Raw genomic sequence first — 27,091 nt, 5'->3', positions numbered from 1 at the left:
AATCGATGAATACAAATGTTGTAGTTGAGATGTTTCTGGACTGTGGCTGGTAAACTTAGGTTAGAATAGGTTATATGGTTGAAACAGGTTTTATGTGCATTTAGGGTTAGTATAGTGTACTATTTATTGTTATCTGTAATTTAGGAAGTTTTAGTATTAGGGTTAGTATAGTCGATTATTTATTGCTATCTGTATATTTAGGAAGTTTCACTTATTTAAGCTCAGCGTAGATGTAAATTATGTTCCGTGTATTTATATGTTATGCCAGGTGCTTGCGTTGTCTTGTCTTAAGAAATGTCAGTGCCCAGTCTAACCTTGTGTTGTTCTGTGTACCTGACAAATAAAAGACTTGAACTTGAACTAAAAGATGACCATTCCTTGGTTCTAACCACTAAACTACAGCTGGAACTCTGGTCCTTGATGTTGTTGCTGTACTTCCTGCACTATTTGTCTCTTTGAATGAAAATCTCTGAAGCAAATAAAATAGCCTAGATATAATATAATGCATTTCAATTCTTACAATAATAAATGTGTTATTACAAAACACATTATGTCATTTACCATTTTAAATAATTTAAATTAACTTTATTTCTGAAATATTTAAATATGAAGAAATAGCATATCTGAGGCTTGAACCTGGAACCATTAAATAGTTTTTAGTAAATATACAGTATGTTTTGTATCACCCAGCAACAGTAGTAGACCCTGGACTGTGTTCATTAGAATAAATAAAGGAAAACTGACACTACACTGATAGTGAAGGGATGATGGTATAACTTGGGTATACAGTAACTCATGAACTTTGGATTGGCTTTAGAACATTGATTGCTCTTTATCTATATTTGGGACTACTGTGGGAGGAGCTAGATTTAAAGTAAGGTATACTTATAAAAGAGAGAGTCCGAAAACGTATATATTTGCATGAAGTTAAGTTGAGAGAGCTCAACAATACTGTTAAAGGCTAAAGTGCCTTTTTGCCTCCCACCATGGGTGACATTAAACTCTGTCTGTTACTACTGGTGAGCAGTTACTCCTGGGCTCGTAAGTGTGTTTTCTTGGTAGCTAAGGTGCTTCTCGGAGTGTGCATTAAGTTCCTGTGTACCATGCATTTTTTATATGATTTCGTGTTTTTTATGTTGTTTTTTTATGACAATTGTTATGATAACAATGAATGTTCTTTGTTGTACATGTCTTTCTTAACGTTTAAATGATTTTATATAACTTCTTTCTGCACCATTCTGTATTCACTTTGCAGAACAAAATGACAATGTTGATGACCAGACACCGACATGCCTGTGTAAGTTTGTCTCATTATCCTACTGACAGGAGATACAAAATCTTTAGTAACACTTTGCATTACTTTTAGCAAAACATATATTGAAAACTATGTATTTATATAGGAACTGTTATGCAATTCCATGGTGTTATAGTTTAGGTTATAAGACATACCTTGGTCCTATGTACATCTAATACATGCAGACCATGTGTGATGGGAATCTCCAGATCAGTGAAAATTTAAGGGAAAGAGCAATTATTTTAAATGTTTTTAAATGTATTAATTAAGTAGATACTTTTATCCAAAAGTACTTGCAAATAATACAGAAAGTACAACAGAAAATCAAAGGATCAGAAGTGCCTCGTTCATTTATTAAGTGCAAGCCTTCAGGAAACAGATGCACCACTCAATACATTTTGTAAAGAATAAATTCAAGTGGGAATTTATTTTGGTATCAGTTACAATTACAGTGGCAATTTATGTCCATGTCAAGCATATCAAAGTTTGTTGCAAGTATGCACTGTTTGTTTGTTGACCTCAGAATGGATCAATGACATCTGGTCATGACCTGCTTTTGAGAGATAACAGATTTGGACCCTTGCTCCATGGTGTTCAGCATGATTCAGTAAAATTGATGTTATTGACTGAGCACATTGTTAGTGTTAGTTAAGGCTCCAAAGGTCTCCTGTGATGATGTGGACGTTTGACTGTGGACCCAGAATGTGAGAAAACAATTACCACAGCCTGTGGGCATCAACCAAGTTTCAAATGTGAAACTTGAGAGTTATACTAGGTTCATGTCATATTATGTTTGTCTTTTTATGTTTGTATCTGTAGTGGCAACAAGGTTTAGGACCTTCAAGAAATATGTCTACCAGTATACAACAGAAAGTCGAAATGGGGTGACCGGCACAGCCAACCTCAGAAATGGTCCCAAAGTCACTTGTCAGGTACGTCGGTGTGATTGTGAATCCCCCTCTCTCAGTTTCACTGATCATGTTGTATGATTGACTTCCGGTGTGTTTTACCATGTTCATGTTGTATGATTGACTTCCTGTGTCTTTTACCATGAACATGTTGGATGATGACTTCTGTGTCTTTTACCATGATCATGTTACCTCAGGTGGAGATTGAAGTCCCACAGACATGCAGCTTCCTCATGCACACCAGGGACTGTGTTCTCAGCGAGGTGTCAGTCATAGACCCTCAGGGTCAGCCAGTCTACCGACAGGCCACTGGGGCAGAGGCCTTTCAGGCTGCTATGGAAATGTTTGTATAACCATCATATATACATACAATGCCATAGATTATGTTTTAAACTGTTTTATTCTATAATAGAATAATCTGTTTTATACCATTCTAACTTCACCAGTTTAATACTAGACTAAAATAATCTATTTCATACTATACTAACAAAGGTTTTGTCTCACTGCTATAAAACATCAGTGGTGTGGTTATTCTGTGCCTGATCACCAGCATGTCATATGAATTCGAGTCACAAATTAACTCTGTTGTGTTAGAGAAGATGTAAAACATGTATGATAAACAAGTGTGCCTTTACAGTGGGTTTATCATTTTAACATGCATTGTGAGAATATTGAATGTTTGATAGTCTTGTTTCTCAGACCCATCTCTTTGCAGGAACTCTTTAAAATTCACGGTGAAAGAGGCCACTGATGTGAAGCTCTTCCCGCAACCAGATGAGCCTGTAAACATTGTGAACATCAAGAGGGGTATAATTTCTGCCCTCATGGTCCCAGTTCAAGAGGAAGAGCACTACTCATACATGGTAAGTATCTCCCCAGAACAACATACTCTCACAAGTATGAAATACAGAAACTGTAATATCTAGAAATAATATTGGTATAGGAAACCATGAATACAACTATTACATTGTAAAATAACATTTTGCAATCATGATCTAACACATTGGAGGTGGTTTCCCCTCTAAATTCAGGATTGTATTTTTTGCTCAATTTGGAAGATTTGTACTTCAGAAAAAAAGATGAAGGAAGAAAAAATAAAATAAAATTAAGATGACGTTTTTATACCCTTGTCATGTCAAATCTTTTACCTTTATTTCAGAACACAGTGCACGGCCTTTGCAAGAGTAAATTAACGGTCAATGCTAGAAAGGACATTGTCACAGATGTGACCGTGTTGAGAGATCTTTCAGAGTGTGACCACTTCTACAGCAGGAGGTTGCCACACAGTCCACTTGCACTTCTCCAAGGCTGGGTAAGATCTCCAATCCACTGTAACATTACCACAGTAACTTTTCACCTATATAGACCCTCAATTTAGACACATTGCTCTCAGTTCGAATATTTACCACAATATGTGTTGCGATTAGACTATGATAAGATGATTAGCAATGTGAGAATGTTTTTCAGCTTTTCAATAAAGTGTATTTGTACTTTTTCAGAATGTGCCAATGTCTAGGCTCATCACTAGTTCGCAAGATTGCAACTATCAGTTTGATAACAGGAGAAAGCACATGACTACTGCTAAATGCACGGAAAAACACCTTTACCTTCCCTTCTCACATGAGTTAGTATTTTCTTTCAATATGTGTTTTGAATGTGTGCATGTCTGCCTATTTGCACAGTTTTAAAGGCTCTTCAATAAAAATCATATGAAATACAATATTATTTAATTTATCTTGTTTGCTATCTACAGGAATAATGGCATTTCCACTGTGGTCACACAGACTCTGACCTTGCAAGACTCAGCAAAGATCAACAACAAATATTTTGGTAAGGATTTATTTACTAACACAAAACACATGAATTAATAATTGACACAATATTATTATTCTGACATCATGTCACTTAGAACAATCAAGTAACAGTATATAAATATTGAGTAGTTTGAGATGACAATAATGACAATTCATAATTGCCAATTTTCTGTAAATAGAGGTTGACCCCCGTCACAGTAAACCTCTCTACATGGAGCAACCAGAAGACAAGGCCCCTGTTCAGACCAAAGATGCTACAATCAGCACTCTGCAAGATCTGAAAGGTCTCTCCAACACTGACCAGGGCCAGAGGAGGGCCAGCCTGTTCCACAAGCTGGTCTCAGGTCTTCGCACCCTGAGGAACGAGACCCTTAGCCAGACTGTGGACGACATGATGGAGTTGTCTGGCATGCTCAGCTGGCAGGCTCTGGCTCAGTGTGGAACGCCTGAATGTACCAGCGCCATCCTCCAAGTCATCAGACCCAAGGATGGTGCGGCTCTGGAGCGGGATGCGTTTGTCTATGCCCTTGGTCTCCAGTCCCACCCAGACTCCCACCGTGTCAGGGACATGCTCAGTATGGCAGAGTACAAGCAAAGCAAGGCCATCATGTATGCTCTTGCAAGCACCGTCAGGAGGTGAGTCACATGCCTTGCTGGTCTATCATCAGGACCAAAATTACACATTTACAATTAGCAGATGCTCTTATCCAGAAAGACTTACAGTAAGTACAGGAACATCCCCCCGAGGCAAGTATGGTGAACGCCTTGCCCAGGAAACCACTAACCACTCAGTCATCTGACCCTATTTTCCTCCATTGCATCTGAAAATACAGGACATATCAGTCCTTTGGAATATGACTAGGACATTTTTGAATACTTGCTGCCCAACACAATTTTATTATTAAGAACTGATCAAGAACGTTATTCTCTGCAGGTTTCATGATGGACAGGTCACTCCAGAGGTCACTGAGGTGGCCATGTTCATGAAATACATGCTAGGAGACTGCTTGGAGGATCAAGATGTGACGTTCCTGACACTAAGGGTCTGTTCTGGGAAATAATGTAGAACCCAAAGAAGCTGCATGACGTGATACTTATGTATATTGTTCTTATGTATATTGTTATATTGGGGGTTAAGGCTGACCATTGATTCACTTCAAACGAAAATTTTTGACTGAATGACTTACTCAATATTAAACTAGGCTGCATATTTAATATAATTGTTTACATTTTAGGTTATTGGTGTTATGGGTAAAGCCATGCAGGATGTCGACCCATCAATAAAATCACCACTCCTCATGTGCATGCGGCAGTCAGCTGCTTCTCTCTCTGTCCAAAAGGCAGCAATTCAGGCTTTCAGACTGATGAGCATTGATGAAGATGTGAGTATGCACAACACAAGGTTTGCTAACCAAACTTTTCCATGATACCGTTCACTGGTATCACAGATATACAAGATGTATCAATAATTTAGTATTGTTAATTTAAGTGACTTTAGGCAATAGATATCATGTAAGTTTCACAATGTATGCTTCATGTTTGGCTACCCGCAATGTTTGGGGCTATCTCGTTGTTATGATCAGTGACCTGACCTATGCACTTTTGTAAAACTCTCTCGCGTCTGCTAAATACAGAAATGTAAATGTTATGTAATAAGTTATGTAACCCTTCAAACATCAATAGAATTTGAGAACCTGCCGCTAATTTTTGTTGTTTTTGCACATTTCCCTTATATGTCTAGAACAAATATCAATTCCAAGTTCCAACATCTTTTTTTTTTTTTTCAGCATTAGAAATAACTTAATGAGTAGAGTAGGGTGGTGCATACCTGTCCCCATATGTACCTGTGCCAGTTTCATAAATGGATACTTTTCTAGATATCTTTATTTTTATAATGGTTTAGGCGTACAAAAAATCTTTATTTATCTGTTCATTATTTTGCGGAACAGGTTAAAATTGCACTCTTGGAGATATACCAGGATACAGGGAGCTCAGTGCAGAAACGTGTGGCAGCTTACCTGATGCTGATGAAGAGTCCAGACCAAGCACTTGTTACAGAGGTGGTCAATACACTGAAACTTGAGCAGGAGCCACACCTCAGGAACTTTGTGGCTTCCCACCTAGACAACATCTTTCGCTCTGAGGATCCCAACATTCTGGAGTGAGGGATCATTTCTATACTCCAGTATCTACCATTAGAATTATACAGTGAAAATTACTCAGACATTTTACATTACATTTTTTTATATGATTAACTGTGTCTTTATATTGCATCCCAAAGTACGAGACAGTACATTATAGAAGCTTTACAAAACCATGTATCACCAGCCAGCATGGGCTTCTTCACTGGGTCCAGCAACTACAGGATGGACAACCCCCTAGTGTCCACACAGGGAAACATCGTCTTCGATTCCAATGAGTCTATGCCAAAAGAAATCATGCTGAAGACCACTCTGAAAGCATTTGGGTTCAATGTAGACATTTTGGAGGTAAATCTATTTGTCTTAAATGGATTTGGCAAGGATGGAAATACATTTTCTAAAGTATTTTCTCCTCACTTTTCAAGGTTGGTATTGAAGGAAATGGATTTGAACCAAGTCTTGAAGCCCTGTTTGGGAAAAGAGGTTTCTTTCCTGATTCTGCTTCCAAGGCCATTTACTGGACCAATGAAAACATTCCAGGCTCACTAAAAGAGGTTTTGGAAAATTGGATTGCTCCAACGCAGAGTGAGAGAATGAAAAGACAGGTAAAAAGCCAAATGTATGGATTTCTTGTCCATATTAAGAATTCCAGTGTCTGTTTGGGGTTTGAGAGGGAGCTACACCACTACTGTTCAGTATAGAGCACAACGATGTCAAGGGGCATCGCCATCTCACAGGCTGGTTGATCTACAATTTTCTAAACCCTTTACTATGAATATGGCTTATGATATACAAAATAAAGAAGGAAATATTGTTCTATTTAAGCTTACAGAATGAATGTAACGTTTAAGTGTATGCATGAAAACAGAATGGTTAAGAATACTGTCACTTTGTGCTTTAAGTAAAAGTGAGTTTCCAGCTTCACAGATAAATAATCCATGAACAATATAAAGTTGCAGGAATTGATTTCTTAAATAATTACAACCAAAAATATGATGGCTATAGCCAAAGAGCTTTACGCAGCTGTTACAGAATAAAAGTGTTGTTTTGTATCATCATCACAGGCTCCACAAGACCTTTTCAATTACCTTGGTGAAAACTTCCAGAAGCTTGTTGTGGACTTGAGCTCTAAAAATTCCCCGGAAGCTATGGCCTACCTAAGGTTTCTGGGAAATGAATTAGGATATATCAAGTCCAGCGAGATGCAGGAAATGGCCCATTCTCTTTCCACGTACTACAATGCTTTCTTCAGAGTCCTGCCAACCAAGGTAAACACTGAATATTTATCTGGTTCTGAGGCAACATAAAAAACCCAACTAAGATCTTATGAATTAGTCTTACATTTTATACATTTTATATCAACCTTTGCGCAGGCCATGGCCGCACTTCTGTCTAGCACTGACAGTGAGCTGTATGCTCAATACATCTTCTTGGAAAATGCCTTTTCCCTGCCGTCGGCATCTGGCCTTCCTCTGAAATTTTCCTTGACTGGTGTTTTTGCTGCCGGCGCCAAAGGAGGCTTCAGCTTCTCCCCTGGCATGGTAAGGTACTGGAAAATGTATGTCAAGACAGGTTACACCCAACAAACATTTTACCACAGAGTAGGTTGAACATCTAATGGGGTACCGTCAGTGACGGAATGTCATTAGCGCATAGTTAATTTATACACATATTTTTTTTACATATAGACATGGAGACAATTCTCAAAATTATTTACTTATATTTCAGGTGTAAATCTATTTTCTTTGCACATCCATCTTACAAATGCTTCTCAACACTAGGTTATTAAGACCATAGTTTTAACGCCACTAAAAATCTCCAAACAGATTACTTTTCATTCATATAACTTTCAGGCAGCTATCACCTAATAGCATGCTACAATAAATGTCATGATTGTCACCTTAATGGTGAAGAATCTTTCACCATTAAAGTTACATCTTTGTTTTATTAAAAATTTAAAGTTCAACATATCATGGTTTTTGACAAAGAATGTAATGGCCTGTAGGAATGATAGTGAAACCTGATTATTCCTGAACAGCTGAAGGAATGTACACACAGCATATTGATTTTAGACTGATGGGAGTTTTAGCAGTGTAGTATATCTTCATTTGACCATTCATCTAGCAAATGCAAACTCAGAATTAATTTAGCTACTGAAGCTCGGTGTTTTACTCCTAATTCGTTTATTTAAAAAAATTAATTATTAATAAAAGACAACTTTCTGATGTTTCCAATGTGTAATATGCAGTTTTTTGTAATTGTAGCAACTGTCTTTCATGCCATCTGTTGGTGTGGAATTCATTACACAAATGGGTATACACGTTCCTGAATTTGTGGTATCTGGGGTTGAGATGCACACCAATGTGTATCACGAGAGTGCTGTGAATTCCAAGATCACTGTAAGCAGCAACCAGATCAAGCTGTCCATCCCCGTCCCCAAAGGACACACACAGCTCCTCAGTGTAAGGTGGGTTTCTGAAGTTGTTTTTGCTTAACCTTTATTTAAGCAGGGTATGCCATGGAGAAAAATATATATTTTACTACAATACACATAAAATATAGAGACATGCAAAACATTTAAGCAAAAACCAACATCGTGTCCTAGTTTTTGTTTTGTGCTGTTAATTAAGATTTGATTTAGTTCTATATTTCAAGACCAGTTACACTCAACTTGAACTTCTTGTCCACATTTTAAGTGTATGATCAAATATCCTTCTCTAATGCCAATATTTGAGGAAAGAAAAAGTGGGTATTCTGTTGAGGGAAATCAAGTTTTCACTATAATCTTCCTGTTTATAATGATGTATATGCACCACCAACTTGGTGTGTGTTCTGTGTTTCTCTCACTTGGGTGTCAACACACACTACAGCGCACACCCCATGTTGAACTAAGCTTAAATGTTGCCTTTTTCTTTACTGCTTTAATGATAAAGCAACCAACTGCTATCAGTCGCCAGCCAGACCAAAATAGTACCATCTATGGTGGAAGACAGAACAGATTCCTCTGAATGTCATCCACTCTTTACCGGTTTGAAATACTGCACAATACTGCGATACTCCAATGCCAGCTCAACCAATGATGCTCCTTACTACCCTCTGACAGGAGAGACCAAGTGAGCAATGTTTTGTATATATTTTTTGAATACATACATTTTTTACCTTGTAGACAGTTTCCTGTAAAAGAGTTGGATGTTTGTTTAGTTTTTTCTCAATGTATGCTTCATGTTTTGACTGCTTGCAATGTTTGGGACTACCTCGTTGTTATGATCAGTGACCTATGCTCTTTTGTAAAGCTCTCTCTTGGAAGTTGCTTTGGATGAAAGCGTCTGCTAAATGCATACATGTAAATGTTTGACAGGTTTGCAGTTGAGATCCAACCCACAGGCGAGGTTTCAGAATATTCCGCTGTCATTACCTCTGAAACTCTAAGAGACGAGGAAGGACGTCGGGAAATGGAAACTCTGAAGCTGACCTTGAAGGCTGAAGGTATTGGTGTTGAAGAAATACACATTTACAAAGAGATGCAATTCATATCCTTTTAGTATTTCACAGCCTAGCCAGAACACACAAGAAACACCCACATGACAACTGTGCATCTCCCTGTTAAAAGTAAATCTTCTCCACATATTGAAACACAAAAATACAGAGAGTTTCTCTGTTGCTCAAAACCATTTCACAATCATAATGTTTCATTCATGCTGTAGGACTATTGAGGCTGTCAAATGATTCACAAATACAAAACTGTTGTGCACAAATATCAGGGGCTGAACCCACAGAGGCAAGTGCAACACTGAAGTACAACAGAAACACTTTTGACACCGCAATTAATATCCCTGATTTTGACTTGGAGGCCGGGATTAAGCTTGCGGTCACAGACAGTATGGTCAAAGGAACGAAGATGCGTGGCATCACAGTAGATGTCACTAACAAGAATATTCCACAGTTCACCCTGATTGGACGTGTCAGGTAAAAAAAGCATAAAATGTTTGAAAAAAAAAATATATAAATGTGCATAGCCCACAAAAGTGTGAATAAAGTAATGTTTCTTTCATTAGACTAGAGACAATGGATGATGGCATGTTGCAAATCCAAATGGCTATCCCCAGTCTGAGTACGGAAGCCTCTGCTACAGCAGTCCTGAAGAACTCTGAAGGTCTTGTGATGCAATTTAGCACGGCCATCAATATGCCACAGTCCACTTCCCTGCAAAACGTCATAGTCAGATATGGTAACTGTCCTTAGGATTGGCCACTTTGCCCACTTTTATCAACATTGGGGAAACTTCACATTCTGTGTGTATACTGGAGTGTGTTTTACTACTTAACAGATAACAATAAGTTTGAGGTTGAGATGACGTCTGATATCAAATCTGATATCCAAAAACTCATCCCAAACACTGACAACTACCAGAGGCAGCTGCAAGAGCTCATAGACAACATCCTAGACCAGAAGGTGGCAAAGACAGATATGAAATTGCGTCATATCGTTTCTAAAGGCATTGAGGTAAGTGGAAATAGTTGAACAGCAACACCCTATTGTCAAAGGAATGTAGAACCCAGCTCAACCATGATCAATAATTTCACCTCTTTTAAAAATTTAATTGATTTAACTTATCAACTAACAATACATCAAGTTTCAGTATTGCTGTGGAATATGCCATTTTACTATATTATTTTCTTTTAAATGACAATCAAGGAAATTCCTAAAAAGGAATATCCCAGTTCCATTTTATTTCTAGTATGCAGAGCTGATAATATAGTTCTATTGTATCTGTACACAATTAAGTAGTGTTATAATCCACTACTCAAACACACTGGATGCGTCCCTTTTCTAATTGGCTTGTTATTCATGAATTAGCCATTAATTGTATATATTATATTGATAAGATATTGATAATTGTTATGATATTGACATTCTTTCATTGTTTTTAGGCAGGCAAGATTTGGCTAGATAAATTTGGTGTCCCATATGTTGACATTCTCCGAAACAAGAGGGACATTGCTGAGTTCACTCTACCAAAGCTGCCTGAGATGTTGTTTCTGCAATGGTGAGTGCCTTATTTTGTGCTTTGAAGACTGTTGCTGCTTTGGACAACTCTGTTGCTGCTTTTTTTTTACATTGACGCTACATTAACAACCATGTAACTGCATAGCAATACCTACGGTAACAACATGTAGTCACATATGAACTGCTATGGAGTCAGATGGCTGAGCGGTTAGGAAATCATGCTAGTAATCAGAAGGTCGCTGGTTCGATTCCCAGCTGTGCCAAATGACGTTGTATCCTTGGGCAAGGCACTTCACCCTACTTGCTTCGGGGGGAATGTCCCTGTACTTACTATAAGTCGCTCTGGATAAAAGCGTCTACTAAATGTAAATGTAGTAATGTGTTACATTAAGGTTAAACTAGCTACGATAACTGCACTGTAAAAAAACAAAAGATGAGATGATCGTACTTTTTCAGTAAATTGTACGTGTTTTTTCTGTATTTCTGAATTACTGGAAATACAGATCGAAAGACAATGGAAAACTGTAAATTTATAATTTTACATAAAAATGACAGCCAAATGTTTTTACTTAAAAATACACTAAAATGTCTATTTTCTTTTTCACATTTTCACAAAAATGTTCTGTTAAAACACATCATTTCACTTGATCAAAACTAGCTATTTTAACAGTTATTTTGCAGATATTTACTTTAATCCTACGGACAAATAACTTAACAACAACATTTTTGGTTTAGACATAGGAACCTTGAATTGTGAACTGAGCTCAGGTAGTTGATGTCATGCAATCCCAGTCAATATTAAAGACTACAAAAGCCTGCTAAAGCCTTTTTGGGGCTCGTTGTTATCTCGTTGTTTATGATCATTGACCATTGCACTTTTAGTAAAGCTCTCTCTTGGAAGTCGCTTTGGACAAAAGCATCTGCGAAATGAATAAATGTAAAGACTCCAAAGGACTGTTCCACAAAGCGAGTTTACCGAATAAACCAGACTTATGTGAGTTAGTCGGACTCATTTGTAGTTCATTCGGTTCCATAAAGCTAGCTCAACGTAGTTCAAACTCAGTTACTATGGTAACTTATGCTTCGAAACTAGCCTGGTCCGGGTCAGGCTAATTGTCAGGCTTAGACCGTGTTCTTGCTTAACCAGACGTTCCTGTAACACTGACCCAACGGAAAAATGATGATTTACCTACATTTATAGAAAATCAACTTAAATAGCCTACATAGGCTACAACATTTAGCCTAATGCATTAAACAATGATAAACAATGATTTGATACACAATATAGCCACGTTAAGCGTATGGCTGTACTGTGTGGTAGTCAGTGATTTCAAATATTTAGGCATCAGGCATAGGCCTATCTCAATCTAAATTATCCGAGTATAATTATCATTGCGATATAATTGTTAACAGTAGCCTATAATAGCGAAACAAACCTAAATCTATAGGCTACATCTATCCTCCATTTTCCCGACACAACAACCATGTTAAAAAGTTAGGATGCTGGGTAATGTATTGATTAATAGTAGGCTATTTATTTAAAACAATGTCAAAAAAGTCCATCCAGATGTGTTTAGAGGGTGTTTTTTAATCAAGGAAATAAAGGACTAAAAAAGGACCTCGATCTACGTAGCCTATCGTTCATGTCAATCATGACGTGTCATTTTAGTTTGATGAGGCGGGGGATGAGGGAGCTGTCATAGTACACGGCTTAAAGGGAACATTCTTTCAGGAAGAAGTCACATGGCCGTGTGCATTGCTTTTGCCGTGGTGGATTGTATGATCCATGTTTTACCTTTCGGGCTGTTTAAGAATAGGCTGCACGTGCAATTAGCTTGACTACTTAAATCTGACTTGAATTAGTAGGATTGCGTGAGCTGAAATTGGCTTTTATGGAACCGCTTTAGCCCCGCTTGACTAATTAAACAAACTCAAGTCTGGTTTGGGACTTTTAAGTCCAGCTTTTTTGAGCGGCCTTTATGGAACAGGCCTCAGAGTAGGACGACGGGAAGTTGATTAGATAGTTGTGTAGTGGCAACGCTCCTGTTACCCAGAATGCCCTGCTGAAAAGCTATAATGTTAAAGGTTTAAGCTTAGTTAGATAAGCATTGTTTGGAGTTTTGTTGTTGTGTTCGTTTTGTTTAGATATGTGTAATGCGCTGGTCTGTATTTTGGATACATTAAGTGTGACACCCTGAGTGTGAATGTTGTCCGGTTAGATTGCGATCTAATCTGTCTTCTAAAACAAATGCAGTAAGAGTATATATAAAAACTTGTGATTCCTAATATAGGAATCACGAGTTTTGAGCAGGATCTGACCATGCAACACAATGTTACCTCTTACACCTGAGTAACATTCTAATTTCTCTTTTTAATGTTGATCAAAAGTATGGAGACATTCAAAATCCCAAACTAGTACACTTAAAGCCTTTTATCTGTTTTCTTTTAACAGTGACAGCTTTTTCAGGTACCAGTTTAATCAGAACACAATGACCATCTCACTTCCAGTCCCACTCGGAGGGAGTTCTTCCGAAGATCTGAACATTCCCACTACTTTGTCCATTCCACTCATGCGTGTACCTTTAATAGGCATTGAAATACCTGCCAATGACTACCCAGTTCCATCGTTCACCATACCACACACCTTTGATTTTAAACTACCTCTCATTGGCCTTGCTGAGGTATCGACCAAGATTAACAGTAACTTCTACAACTGGGAGGGTTCCATCTCTGGAGGCAACAACACCAAAGATATTCCCAACTACATTGCTCAGTACACAGTCATGGCTCAATCTCCCGTCAACCCACTCTGTTACAAGCTTGAAGGTAAATTCTCTATTCTTTCCAGGATAAAAACTGGTGGAAAATGTCTGCCAAGTGTTTCCTCTGATGCACTGAGCCATCTGGTCTAATCTGTCTAAGACTGTGCTAATACGCAGGTTAAGTGATGAGCTGTGTCACTGTATGATCCCATTGTAGTACTACTTTTCTTAACCTGAACTCATCAATCTGTGAAAACAAATGTATTTTCAGTTTATCATTGTTGCATAATAAGTTGTTCAGAATTATTCCTTGTTTTGACAATGGTTCCATTTCCATTCTGTCATTCATTTAAAGGAACAGGAATGATCTCTGGGAGAGTTGAAGATAATCTGAAATATCTTGTGAATGGCTCCTTCAGCCACAGCCTGTTTGATGCCAGCTTTAGTGTCCTTGAAACCTTAAGTGTGATGGATAATGTGAAGGCAAGGGCCAACTACAAAATGGAAGCCTCAAGTCCTTTAGGTCTACACACTTCTCTGTACTATTCTGCTAAGTCAGCTTCTACTGCGGAGGAAGTCACAGGAGATGGTACTCTGGATGGAAGCATTTGCGTGGGCTCATTTTATACCAACTCAACCTACAGTCATAATTATGTGGTTCGTCCCCTTGAAAGAGAAGGAAGAGGAGAGTCAAACCTGCGTGTGTACTCACCATTGATCCAGGCTCACAACATAATCCAAGGAGTGTACTCAAATTCAGAGTTGTCCGTATTATCTAAAACAAATGTGCAGAATGATGCTTTAAAGCATGTGGCAGAGCTAAAATACAAAAATGCACAACTAACCCTTAAATGTGATGCTGCTTCAACTGCCTTCGACAAAGCATTTCGTCACAAAGTTGAGCTTGGTCTGTCCAGTGAAGTAGCCATTTTAAGAGTTGAGTCACAAGCTGATGATGCAACAAATCGTGCTTACTCTCTTATTACTGGAACACTGAATTACAATGGGCTTGAAGTAAATTCTGAAGGCTCCCTTACCTTCACAGGTGGCCGTGGATTGCACAAGGCCTCTGCAACAGCTAACAGAAATGGCATGGTCACCAGTAGTACCACCAGCTTGCAGTGCAGTCCCGTAACATTTGAGAGCATCTTTAATGGGGTCTTGGATAGCAACGGAGTCTCACTGTCATTCTCGTCTAAAGGAATGGCTGTGGAAAGCAGAGGAGAGTTCACCATAGAGGGTTCTGTTTCAACTGCTGCCGCTTCCTTAAACAGCGTCTTGAAAGGCAATGCTGCTGATGCAAGCCTACGAAACACTGTGGATTTTAAGCTGGACAGGCATGCTTTGAAGTTCTCTAACAATATGATGGGATCTTTGAAGACAATAAAAACTGAGAACATCCACACTTTGACTCTTACCCTTTGGACCCTAGCTCTCCGCTCAAAGGTGGACAATTATATTTGTGAGGATGTTGCCTACAAACATAATATCATGCTTGACATTAAGCCTTTTGTCACCTCCATGAACATGAAAAATCATCTCAAGCTGTTTGATGTCACTCTAAACAATGAGGGCCAAGTCAAAGTTGAGCCGTACAAGACGGACCTGTCAGGAAGTTTCAGAGGAGCTTACGGAGAGGACCAGGAGCTCAGACACACTTATGAAATCCACTATGCAGACCTCACTGGCACACTAAAGTGCAGCACAACTGGAAATCTAATGGATGCACAATATCATCAGAACTGTGAACTTGAGTTTGCAGGACTTGCGTCTAAGTCTAACTGTGAGGCACGCATTGATTCAAAATCCCTTCGTTTTGACAGCACTATTCGCACCTTGGCAGTGCCATTCAGCCTGACCATTGATGCCATCATCAACAGTGACAGTGAGATGAATCTTTATGGGCAGCACACTGGGCAGCTCTATAGCAAGTTGCTTGTTAAAGCAGAGCCCCTGGCGCTAGCATACTCACATAATTGCAGGGCCTCAACCTCACACCTACTGGAAGGAAGTAAATATGATACACACCTGGATAACAAGTGTGATAGTTTTGTTACACCCAGTGAACAATCATTGACCTGGAAGACTAAATCCAAGCTTAACAACCATGCTTACAACCAAGACATTAACACTTACAACAATCCTGAGAAACTTGGTCTAGAATTTTCTGGGTTAATGTCCACAGACTTTTTCAGCAAAACCAGAGAAGGTAGAGATAGAAGGTCTGAGAAAGATAATGCAGAATTCAGTGTATCTGGCTTCTTGAAGTATGATAAGAACAGTGACTCACATATAATTGAGCTTCCTTTTCTTGAAAGCCTTCCTGTTGCATTTGATCAGTTTAAAATAACCATTGTAAATGCCTTGGAATCCATGAACCAATATATTAAAAGTTTAAACATTGACCAATTAATACGTGAATTTAGGTCCAATTTAAACCAATTGCCTCACCAAGTAAGTGACTTCATGGAAGAGATAGACTTGGAGAGCAAGGTAAAAGAGATCAAAAATACACTTAATTATCTGACACAAGAGTATGCCTTAACACTGGATGATTTAGAGAACTCAGTGGAAAATCTAAGGATAAACCTTGAACAAACTTTGATAAATGTTGCAACCCAAATAACCAATATAATAGCTTCTGTTAAGGAATACATTGACAATGGTGATTTATCTACCACTCTTTCAAATGTCCTCTCTCAGATTGGAGATGAACTTAGGTCCTTTGATGACAGGTATGAGTTCAGACAGACTATTGTCAGAGCAATTGATGCAGCTGAAGATATAATCAGACAAATGGATGTCAGCAAGCTCCAAGATAGCAGTGTAGCCTGGTTTCAGGATCTTGATGCTAAATATAGAATTTTAGCCAAGCTTCAAGAGAAACTGGCCGGATTAAAACAAGTTATTGACACCTTTGATGTCACCATGTTTTTACAGGACCTGAAGGATTATATTCTCTCAATACATTTTTCTAAATATATTGAGCATCTTAACTTTCAAATTTCATCTGAGGAGATGACTGGAGTTCTAGAGTCCGCTAAAGATGTAATTGTCAACTGGATTGAAGAATATGCAATAGAGCAAAAAATCAATGCTGTTTATTTTTATGTCAGAGATCTATTTCTTAGGTATGATGTTGATGAGAAAATAGGGGCACTCTTGCAACAAGTTGTAGTGCTTATTCAAGAATTCAGAATTGAACAGACATTGCAAACACTGGTTGATAATTTTAAAACTATCTACTTAGAAGCTTTCTATGACAAGTTTATGGAGTTCTTGGATAGTTTCATACAACAATTGAACGCAATTGACTTCAAGCAAAGCATCGATGGGCTAAATGAACACACATCCTTACTAATTAAGGCCATTAAATCATTTGACTACAATGTGTTTGTTGATGATGCAAACCAGAAAATAATTGACATAACAAACTATGTAAATGAGCAGATCAAAGAGTATGAAATTGCACAAAAGATAGAGGCATCCAGAGAGTTTGTCAGAGAGATCCAGGGATCTATTGTCAATTACTTGGAACAACTGAAAAATACTAAAATAGCAGAAATTGTCAAAATGATGATGGATTTAATTGACACAACAGCCTACAATGATATAAAGATGAAGGCAGAAGAAATCCTTGAAGATATGAGGCAGAGAGTCATTGACATGGACATCCGAGAGGAAATGTATATCTATCTTGGAAGGGCAAGTGAATCCTACAGCAATATGATTGCTTACATTTCTGTCCAGTTTAACAAAGTAATTGAACAGATCCGGAATCTGTCCAAAGACCAAGAGATTGTGAACCAGATCAGTCAGGCAGTTGATGGTGTCCTCAATGCACTAAAGTCAGCAAAGATTGAGATTCCATCTTTTGTTATTCCCATTACTGACCTTGTCATACCCACCTTCGAAATTAACCTGAATAAACTGCAGGATATTAATATCTCTGCTGACATTTCAATCCCTGAGTTCACAATTGTTGGTACTTACACTGTCCCAGCCTTTACCATAGATTTGTATGAAATCAAAGCAAAGATAATTGCACTAATTGATCGCATTCGAGAAATTGATATCTCAATCCCAGAACCTGATCAAATATTTGGAGACTTAAAAGCATTGTATATTCCTAGCTTCCCAGACTTAACGTTCCCAAAAATCACTTTATCAGAGATAAGGTTTCCAGCAATAAATATTCCTAAATTGAATCTTGAAAACTTTGAAATCACAATGCTTCCAATTTCAGAAATCAAGTTGCCAGAGGTCCCTAATGAAGTTCAATTACCAGCTTTCGGCAAGCTCTCTGGTGAACTAAGAATAAACATTCCTCATTACACTCTTGTGACAGCAGTAGCTATAGAGAACTCAACACTTACACCAAAAACCCCACAGTTTACAGCTACCCTCACCTCTCAGGCCAAATCAACCATTGAGTTCCTTGACTACTCTTTGGATGCGACTGCTCGTCTTGAAGCTCCAAGGATGAAAAAATTGGTGTTCATGGAAAGTGTTAAAGCTACACATATGACCTTCACTGTTGATCATGAGGGATCATTAACTCTCAGTGGTCCATCAGCGGAGGCATCAGCAAAGACCACTGCTAAAGCCACTACGAATATGTATGCAGCAGATGCAGTCACTAACTTTGGATTTTCCTTGAAGAGTGGAATATCTGCATCCATGGACACTACCTATAACCACAATTTGAATATCCCAACTAATGACATCTCAAGCCAAGTCACCATGACTCAAACTGCAGCTGCCAGTCTCGAGTCAGGAACTATTTCTGTGACTGTTGGAAACATAGGAAGTGGGAAGTGGTCCTTTCAGGATTACTCTGATGAGGGCACGCACAAAAGTGATATTGAATTCAATATAAATTTTGGCACTGCAAAGTTCGTTTTTGGTGGAGAAACTAACAGCAAGGCTGTTAACATGAAGCAAACTGTGACTGCAGAATCTGTCATCTTCAGCCATATTACTGTTGAAGGAAGAGCTGATACAGAGCTTCCTTTTATCAAAAGCAGCATCATGATTTTAAATGGAGAGGCTCATGTAGGGGATTTGAAAATTGCACTGACTGCCTCCCACAATGCAGAGGTCATTGGAAGAATAAGTGGAAATCTTTCCAACTCTTTGGAACTTTTGGTGAAGCCTTTTGAGATTGTCCTGGATTATAGAAACAAAGTACATTCAAAGACCATTTTCCCCTTGAAACTTACTGGAAAGGTTGATCTCCAACAGGATTATGGGGTCATTCTTAATTCTGAGGTGCAGCGTGTCTGCTGGGCTGGTCTTGCTCGATTTAATCAATATAAGTACAATCACAACTTCAGCCTGGGCAACAATCCTGAAGACATAACCATCCATGCAACAATGAGTGGGGAAGCAAATTTGGAGTTTTTGACTGTTCCCCTCACCATTCCAGAGATGACAATGCCTTATCTTGAAATACAAACACCTGCAATTAAAGATATGTCTCTTTGGGAACATGCTGGTCTGAAGATTCTGCTAACCACTCCACGGCAGTCATTTGACATGAACCTCAAGGTTCAGTATCAGAAGAATCCAGACATGCATGCTATTTATTTTGATCTGGAACCTATCTACAATGCAATTCATGGAAATGCAGATGTTCTTCGGGCACACTTTGAATTAGGTCGAGATACATTGGTAGACCTTCTTACAAATTCTTACAACAAAGCCAAGAAACAGTTAGATAAATACAAGATTTTCACCGCCAAGAATCCTCCTAGAATATTCACTGTCCCTGGTTACAAAATCCCCATGCTGAATATTGAGGTATCTGCTTTCAGGGCAGAGTTACCTGCATTTAGCTTTGTCATCCCCAAGGAGGTTAGTACCCCAAGCTTTAAGGTTCCAACAATGGGATTTTCTGTGCCATCCTATACTTTAGTGTTGCCATCTCTGGAGCTGCCTGTCCTTCACGTTCCTGAGACACTGAGTGAGTTGACTCTTCCCACTTTCACACTACCTGCCATTAAAAACAATATCATGCTTCCAGCCATGGGCAACATTACTTATGATTTCTCATTCAAATCAACTGTGATCACCATGACCACTAATGCAGGCCTTTACAATCAGTCTGACATGGTGGCCAAATTTGGAGCAACCTCAACATCTGTATTTGACATTTTGAATGGGAAGATTAGTGGAACCACCAGTCTGACAAAAAAGAGGGGTATAAAACTGGCTACTGCTGTGACCCTGGAGCACAAGAACATGGAGGGAAGCCATGACTGCTCTATCAGCCTCTCAAGGCGGGGCATTGAAGCTTCAATGGCAAATGTTGCAAAAGTTAATTTGCCATACATTACTATGGAATTAAATCAGGAACTATTTGGGAACACCAAGGCCAAACCTAATGCAGCCTCCAAGATTAGACTGGAATACACGTTTAACATTCCACTAATCGAGGCTGTAGGCAAGGGGATTATTGATCATAACTTGGCATTGGAGGGATTGTCATCTTACTTCTCATTGGAAACCACCACCAAAGGAATGATTAATATAACAGTGATGAATAGTTGCAATGTTGCTGGACGAATAGACAATGACGGTAACTTGTACCTCAATACAAATGGCCTGCGAACAACAGTGAAGACGGATTTAAGGTCAAACATTGATCACAAAACTGAAAACATTTTGTCTTTGGATGTAAATGAAAATCTCGCTCTTGAGGCATCTCTACGACGTGTGTATGCAACATACAATTACACCAGCAATAACAATGCAAACATTGGACCTTTCAGCTCAAAAGGAAAGCACTTTGCTAAAGCAACCCTAGATTTTGTACCGTTAACTACCTTAACAGCACAAGTGGAAATAGACTTCACCCAGCCATGCAGTTCTGGGGATGCTGTAATCATTCAACACATTGACCTTTCCATCACCTCAGACAAGCAAACGTTCAGCTGGAGCAGCAAGGAACAGATCATTTCAGTGATTCATGCTTGTGAGTTACAGCTGACAAATGACGAGGCTGAGGTGCGTCTGGAAGCAACTGGCTCTTTGGAAGCGCACTTGGCTTTTCTTAAGTCTATTAAGCTCCCTGTCTACCAGAAGACGGTCTGGGACATACTCAGGTTTGATCAGGCTACCAGCATAGATAAACTGCAGTTCCTTAATGTGTCATCATCTGTAGTTTATGCAAAGAACATGGATGGAATAACGTTTGCCTTACCAGCAAAATTATTTGAAGATGGAGTCATCTTTAGTATTTCAGAATATACATTTTCTGTTCCTACTTGGATTAAAGAAATACCACAGATCATTAGGAAGATTGACATGCGATTTGAAAATGTTAATTTGCCTGATCAAGTCCCTGTACCACCAGTCATCTCTTTTCCACCTTTTGATGTACCCTTCACTACTCTCCATGTGGCAGCCTTTACAATTGATTTGAAGAATTTAGAAATACCTAAAGTAATAACCACCAAAGCCTTTGACATCATGCTCCCTTATCTGCTAAAAATGGAGGTCCCCAGTTTTGATATTAACACAGAGTATCTTCAAAACAAAATGTCTTTTCTGTCAGTGAAGATACCACAGTATGACATTACCATCTCCTCTCTCACCTTTCCTAAATCCTTGACCATTGGGGAGCGTACAATCCACCTGGATGATATAACAAATTACATTTCCAACTTTGAAATACCAACTGTTACCATCCCTGAGCAAAACATGGAAATCCCTGAAATCACTCTAAACCTGCCTGTGAGTGTTTTTATCCCAGCCTTTGGCACACTCTCCACTACTGTTAAGGTTTCCTCCCCAATTTACAATATTACATCAACTGCAAAGCTGGAAAAGAAGGATTCCAGCCTCGTCACCTCACTTAAGTCCACCTGCACCTCCACTATGATTTTTGCGGAGTACGATCTGGATGGTAAGAATTATTATTATAAAATAACAATAGTATTTTGTTCTTTTGATCTATTTCAGCTTCATTCAATAATGTAATTTTGAAGAATATTATATTCTGCATCTGTCCCTGCAGCCACAACAACCCTTGAGTTTGAGAATGGATTGATCAGTCTAAACGGAACGTGCAACTTGATTCACAGTGATGTAAACGTTGACTGGCAGCATGTTTTTGCACAAAACTTTAGGTATTAAAAATGTCAATTTACGCCACTGCATGACATGCTATGTAAATGTATTTAATTTGTACTTTGTGCATTTAATAACCTATCATTTTATAAGTGTTATTTGCTTCATAATTTTGCCAGGTAGTTTCATTGCAAAATGTTCAGATCTAGAGATTGATTGATGTGTCAGATGGCTGAGGCATGGTGCGTTAGATGCTGTACCCATGCATACTAGATCACTTATTTCAATCACAACAATTTAGTGTTCTTAAGGGAGAGATTGTTTTTAAGTGAAATTAAGAAGTGACACCATAGAACAAGTCCCATAAAACAAGACATAACTGAAATGTAAATCTGGGGTGGTCTTATCTGCATATTACTCAGCAGTGTGAGTTTTAATGTTTAGTGATGTGAAATGATGAACTGTTGACTTCCTCATTGCATTTCAGGATGAAACGTCAAACTTCTCCTGATGTTGTGTAAGTATTTCCAATGCAGGGAAACATTTTCATGAAACTTGGGCCATTTAAGGGAATGGGTCATGATTTTAATACAAATAAAGTAAAGCATTTTCTTTGAACCGTCGCGCTGTCTCAGACCCCCCACAGTGCGAAGGTTAAAAGAAAATGCTTCACATTATTTTAGTATTAGCTAAAGTTGTCGCAACACGACGATGAGTCACAATGACCCGTAGGTTCACAATGACCCAAAGGCAGCACAAGGGTTAAGACGATCACACAGGTTTATCATGTGTTACATTTTTCTAATTTAGCAGACTCTTTATCCAAAGCAACATACAAATAGTCCATGTAGCAAGTTCTGTTATGCAGGTGACCAAACAGTCCACAGTTCAAAATGTATTTTAGTGGTTCTAATTAACTGTCTGTAGTTTAACAGTAAGTATTACATAATTATGATAATACAACTGTTCAACAACATCATCTAAAATAAAATATCAAATAACATTTTTTACAAAACAACTACAAGATCTCAAATAGAAAATACACCCTATGGTCTAATTAGAAATTGTATTTCTGTAAATCATATTGGCAGTCAATGATTTGTTAAATATACTATCCCAGGGCTTTTTCTTTTCTTTCAGTGTCTCCCGTCATACTCTGAAAATAGACCTTACTAGTCCCACCTTTGTTGATGTCATCTTCCGCTATGCATCTCACAAGGACGGCATCACTGCCTCCGTGTCTTCACCATCATCTGGTTTCCTTGGATTCCTTTTTCAGCGGAGATCACCATCACAGGTGTATGGAAAAATATTCAGCCGTTATCTGGTATGTAATATAAATGTCGCACAGTACGTCCTGTATATTTCCATGATTAGAAGTGGTGGTGCTGTAAATAAACATCACCATGCTAACAGTGAGTAAAGAAGGGAGGAAAACAGGCTAGTATGATAGCAAGCTGCTGTGATAACAGGCTGGTGTGATAACAGGCTGGTTTGATAGCAGGCTAATGTGATGGCAGGCTGGTATGATGGCAGGCTGGTGTGATGGCAGGTTGGTGTAGCAGCAGGCTGGTGTGATGGCAGGCTGGTATGATGGCAGGCTGGTGTGATGGCAGGTTGGTGTAGCAGCAGGCTGGTGTGATGACAGGCTGGTGTGAGATATACCTTATCTTACAGATATAACATATATTGGCTATGCAAGTTGGTTAGAACAATGTCACTTCATCCATGCTACAGCTGACTACAAGAGGGTAGGAGAACCGCAGCACCCATAGTTGGCGTCATGCTACTTCATACTCCCATGTGCCACCTGTTGGGTGAAGGGCCAACTTGAAATTCAATGAGCAAGAGAGGAAAATTCTGAATGAACCACTGTCAGAGTCAGTTGCCATAGCCTTAGAAAGAATGATCGGGGAGGTCAGGGGCTGTAGAGTGAGTGCTCAAATACAAAAAATTCCATGTTTTGCAGAGTCCATCGAGAGAAGTAAAATAAATTTCCCTTAGATTGATAACAATGTGGTTGTCTATTATTGTGTCTAACAACATCTAAAGAAGCATTACCCCATTGAAGAATATAGCAACTTCTACTTTCATTAGTACTCCAACATGTCCTTCTAGTCAAGCTCTGAGAGGCTTGAACATTGCTAGAAATTGGTAATCCAACAAGAGCAAAGAGCTGACACAAAACAAGCTACATACAAATTGAATGTTAGAAAATATTATAGGTTTCATTTGGATTTATAGACTGTATGCATTTTTGGCTGATAACATACTTTTATATGTCAGTGCATTATTTCTACCAATGCAAGAAATGATCCCCTCTAACGTACTGCTTTTCTTTCAGTCTACACCTGACAAGGATACTGATATTCTTAGTGTCAAAGCCACTCTAAGAAACTCTGAGAAGTTGAGCCTTCAGACCGCTTGGAACCTGGATGGCCTACATCAAATGATTGAAGGGTCTAAAGAGAGGATTCCTGCCGTGACTGAGGCACTGCTCAAATTCATGAACAAGTATCACACAGCTCACTTTAGTTATGATGTCAGCCGAGCATTCATGAAGCTGAAGAACTCCATCTCTAATGTCATAGAGAGAGCTTATCATGAAGTCCCAATGACTTTTGATACAGTAAAGATTTCAATACAACAGTTCAGTGATCTATTCAGTGACCAGAGTAGAGATATGTACATGAAGATTCTTGACAACATACCCACTGTAAAAATAGAAGATTTTAAAGACTATTTTCTCATGAGAGCTAAGCAAGTTCTACAACACTGTGAGCAGAGCATCAAAATTCTGTTAGATGCCGTGAGTAAGTTTCTGAGTGAAACTAAATTCAGTCTTTATGGATTTAATGAGAAAATTTCTGGACAGGAAATCTACCAGAGTGTCAGTCAATCTTTATCTACAGCCACTGACAGGGCTGGCCAAAGGTTATCAAACCTCATGGAGGCGGTAACTGAAACCACTAAAAGTGGAATTGGAGATACTGAGTTTACAGTCCCCGGCTTAAATGTATTTGTTAGTGGAAAGTTGATACTGGAAAAAGTTAGCTATACAATAGGTGCCATTCAGGATCTCAGGGACAACATGTCCTTAGAGAGGCTCTTCCAGAAAGTAACTGATTTCTTACAGCTATGCATTCAAAAGACAGAGGAGGTTATTGCCTCTTTCAGGGCTGAAAATCGTGAGTTTGTGTCTCACATCGACAGCATCTCTGCAGAAATTCACAACACTCTGCACTCTACAGAGTATCAACTGGAAAAAGCTAGGAAAAGTGCAGCCGAGTATAAAGATCTTGCCAAACTGAAAGTACAGGAAGTCTATAATGGCATGACATTGGACCGTGTCAATAATGACCTTAATTACTTCATTGGTGTCTTCCAATCTCAGTTCTTTGGGATGATCCATGGAATGATTGACCTAACAAGGCAGGCAACACAGAACACAGCTCCGTATGTCAGAGTGAGCAGCAAAAAGATGGACATTGATGTTCCTCTTCCCTTCTTTTGGAAATCTTTCAGTGAATGGCCAGCACAGATAAGGCAGTGAGAAAGGAAAGTACCTCCACTTCATTGGAAATGGCTGTGAACATTGTTATTAGGAAATTAATTTGAATATATTTAAAGTTGTTACTCACCCTCAAGATTTTGTTTTGTTGTTACAGTTTTACATCTCTGTTTAACTGCAAAAAGCAATATACTCTGCAAAACTGAGTTCTGAATAAAATACGTCAGTGCAAGCATTTCCCTATTAACTGAAAATGTTCTTAAAAGTATGATTGACAGTAGAATACTTTGGTTACCTTGAGATAGAAGAAAAATATTACATTTATAATAATTTACATATCATCATTTGGTAACACTTCATTTAATCAATTTCCAAACTTTTTAATGATAATTACAAACATGTTTATTAGTTAGTTGATGTCATGTCATCATCTACCACTTGCCTGGGGGTCGGGTCGCGGAGGCAGCAAACTAAGCAGGGAGGCCCAGACTTCCCTCTCCCCGGCCACTTCCACCAGCTCTTCCTGGGGGACCCCGAGGCGTTCCCAGGCCAGCCGAGAGACATAGTCCCTCCAGCGTGTCCTGGGTCTTCCCCGGGGCCTCTTCCCAGTCAGACGTGCCCAGAACCTCACCAGGGATGCGTCGAGGAAGCATCCTGATCAGATGCCCAAGCCACCTCATCTGGCTCCTCTCGTCGCAGAGGAGCAGTGGTTCTACTCTGAGCCCCTCCCGGATGACCGAGCTTCTCACCCAATCCCTAAGGGAGAGCCCGGACACCCTGCGGGAAAAGCTCATTTCGGCCGCTTGTATTCGCAATTTCGTTCTTTCGGTCATTACCCATAGTTCGTGACCATAGGTGAGGGTAGGAACGTAGATCGACTGGTAAATAGAGAACTACGCCTTTCGACTCAGCTCCTTCTTCACCATGACGGACCAATGCAGAGCCCGCATCACTGTGGACGCCGCACTGATCCGCCTGTCGATCTCGCGCTCCATTCTTCCCTCACTCGTGAACAAGATCCCGAGATACTTGAACTCCTCCGCTTGGGTCAAGATCTCCTCCCCAACCCAGAGATGGCACTCCACCCTTTTCCGGTCGGAGGTGCTGATTCGCATCCCAGCCTACAGCATGCCTATGCGTGCCTAAACATTTGAAATCACAAACTAGCATATAGCCATACGTTTAGCGTAGGCCCAGGTATTTATTAAATCATTGTTCATCATTGTTTAATGCATTAGGCTAAATGTTGTAGCCTATGTATTTAAGTTGATTTTCTATAAATAAAGCCTACATATTGAACTTAGGGAGACTGAGAAGATGACAATATCTGTGGTATATCATCGTTTTCCCATTGGGTCAGTGTTAAAGGAACGTCTGATTAAACAACAACATGGGCTAAGCCTGACAGTTAGCCTGCCCCGGATCAGGCTAGTTTCGAAGCATACGTTGCCATAGTCACTGAGTTTGAACTACGTTGAGCTGGCTTTATGGAACCGAATGAACTAGAAATTAGTCTGACTAATTGACATAAGCCTGGCTTATTCGGTAAACTCGCTTTATGGAACAGGCCTCTGGACACTA

The 27,091-nt window shown here is 39.1% G+C and overlaps 1 protein-coding gene across 1 annotated transcript; it reads left to right on the top strand.

The window, feature by feature from the left end:
* The first annotated feature begins 913 nt into the window (after positions 1 to 913).
* apoba (apolipoprotein Ba) lies at positions 914 to 25,819 on the top strand. Its single transcript, XM_047018330.1, has 29 exons — positions 914 to 1,041; positions 1,256 to 1,297; positions 2,114 to 2,226; positions 2,400 to 2,545; positions 2,918 to 3,065; positions 3,362 to 3,514; positions 3,702 to 3,826; positions 3,956 to 4,032; positions 4,196 to 4,652; positions 4,951 to 5,059; positions 5,252 to 5,398; positions 5,966 to 6,177; positions 6,298 to 6,505; positions 6,583 to 6,762; positions 7,222 to 7,425; positions 7,531 to 7,698; positions 8,422 to 8,624; positions 9,091 to 9,270; positions 9,516 to 9,643; positions 9,919 to 10,123; positions 10,213 to 10,385; positions 10,485 to 10,660; positions 11,089 to 11,204; positions 13,617 to 13,990; positions 14,282 to 21,835; positions 21,947 to 22,058; positions 22,487 to 22,516; positions 23,140 to 23,326; positions 24,344 to 25,819. Exons 1-29 carry the CDS (start codon positions 987 to 989, stop codon positions 25,550 to 25,552), a joined length of 13,191 nt encoding a protein of 4,396 aa, XP_046874286.1. The 5' UTR covers positions 914 to 986; the 3' UTR covers positions 25,553 to 25,819.
* Positions 25,820 to 27,091: the final 1,272 nt, after the last annotated feature.

This window comes from Hypomesus transpacificus, chromosome 3, assembly GCF_021917145.1.
Source record: "Hypomesus transpacificus isolate Combined female chromosome 3, fHypTra1, whole genome shotgun sequence".
In the NCBI taxonomy this organism is placed as follows: Eukaryota; Metazoa; Chordata; class Actinopteri; order Osmeriformes; family Osmeridae; genus Hypomesus; species Hypomesus transpacificus.
This window is presented reverse-complemented; position numbering and strand designations above follow the sequence as displayed.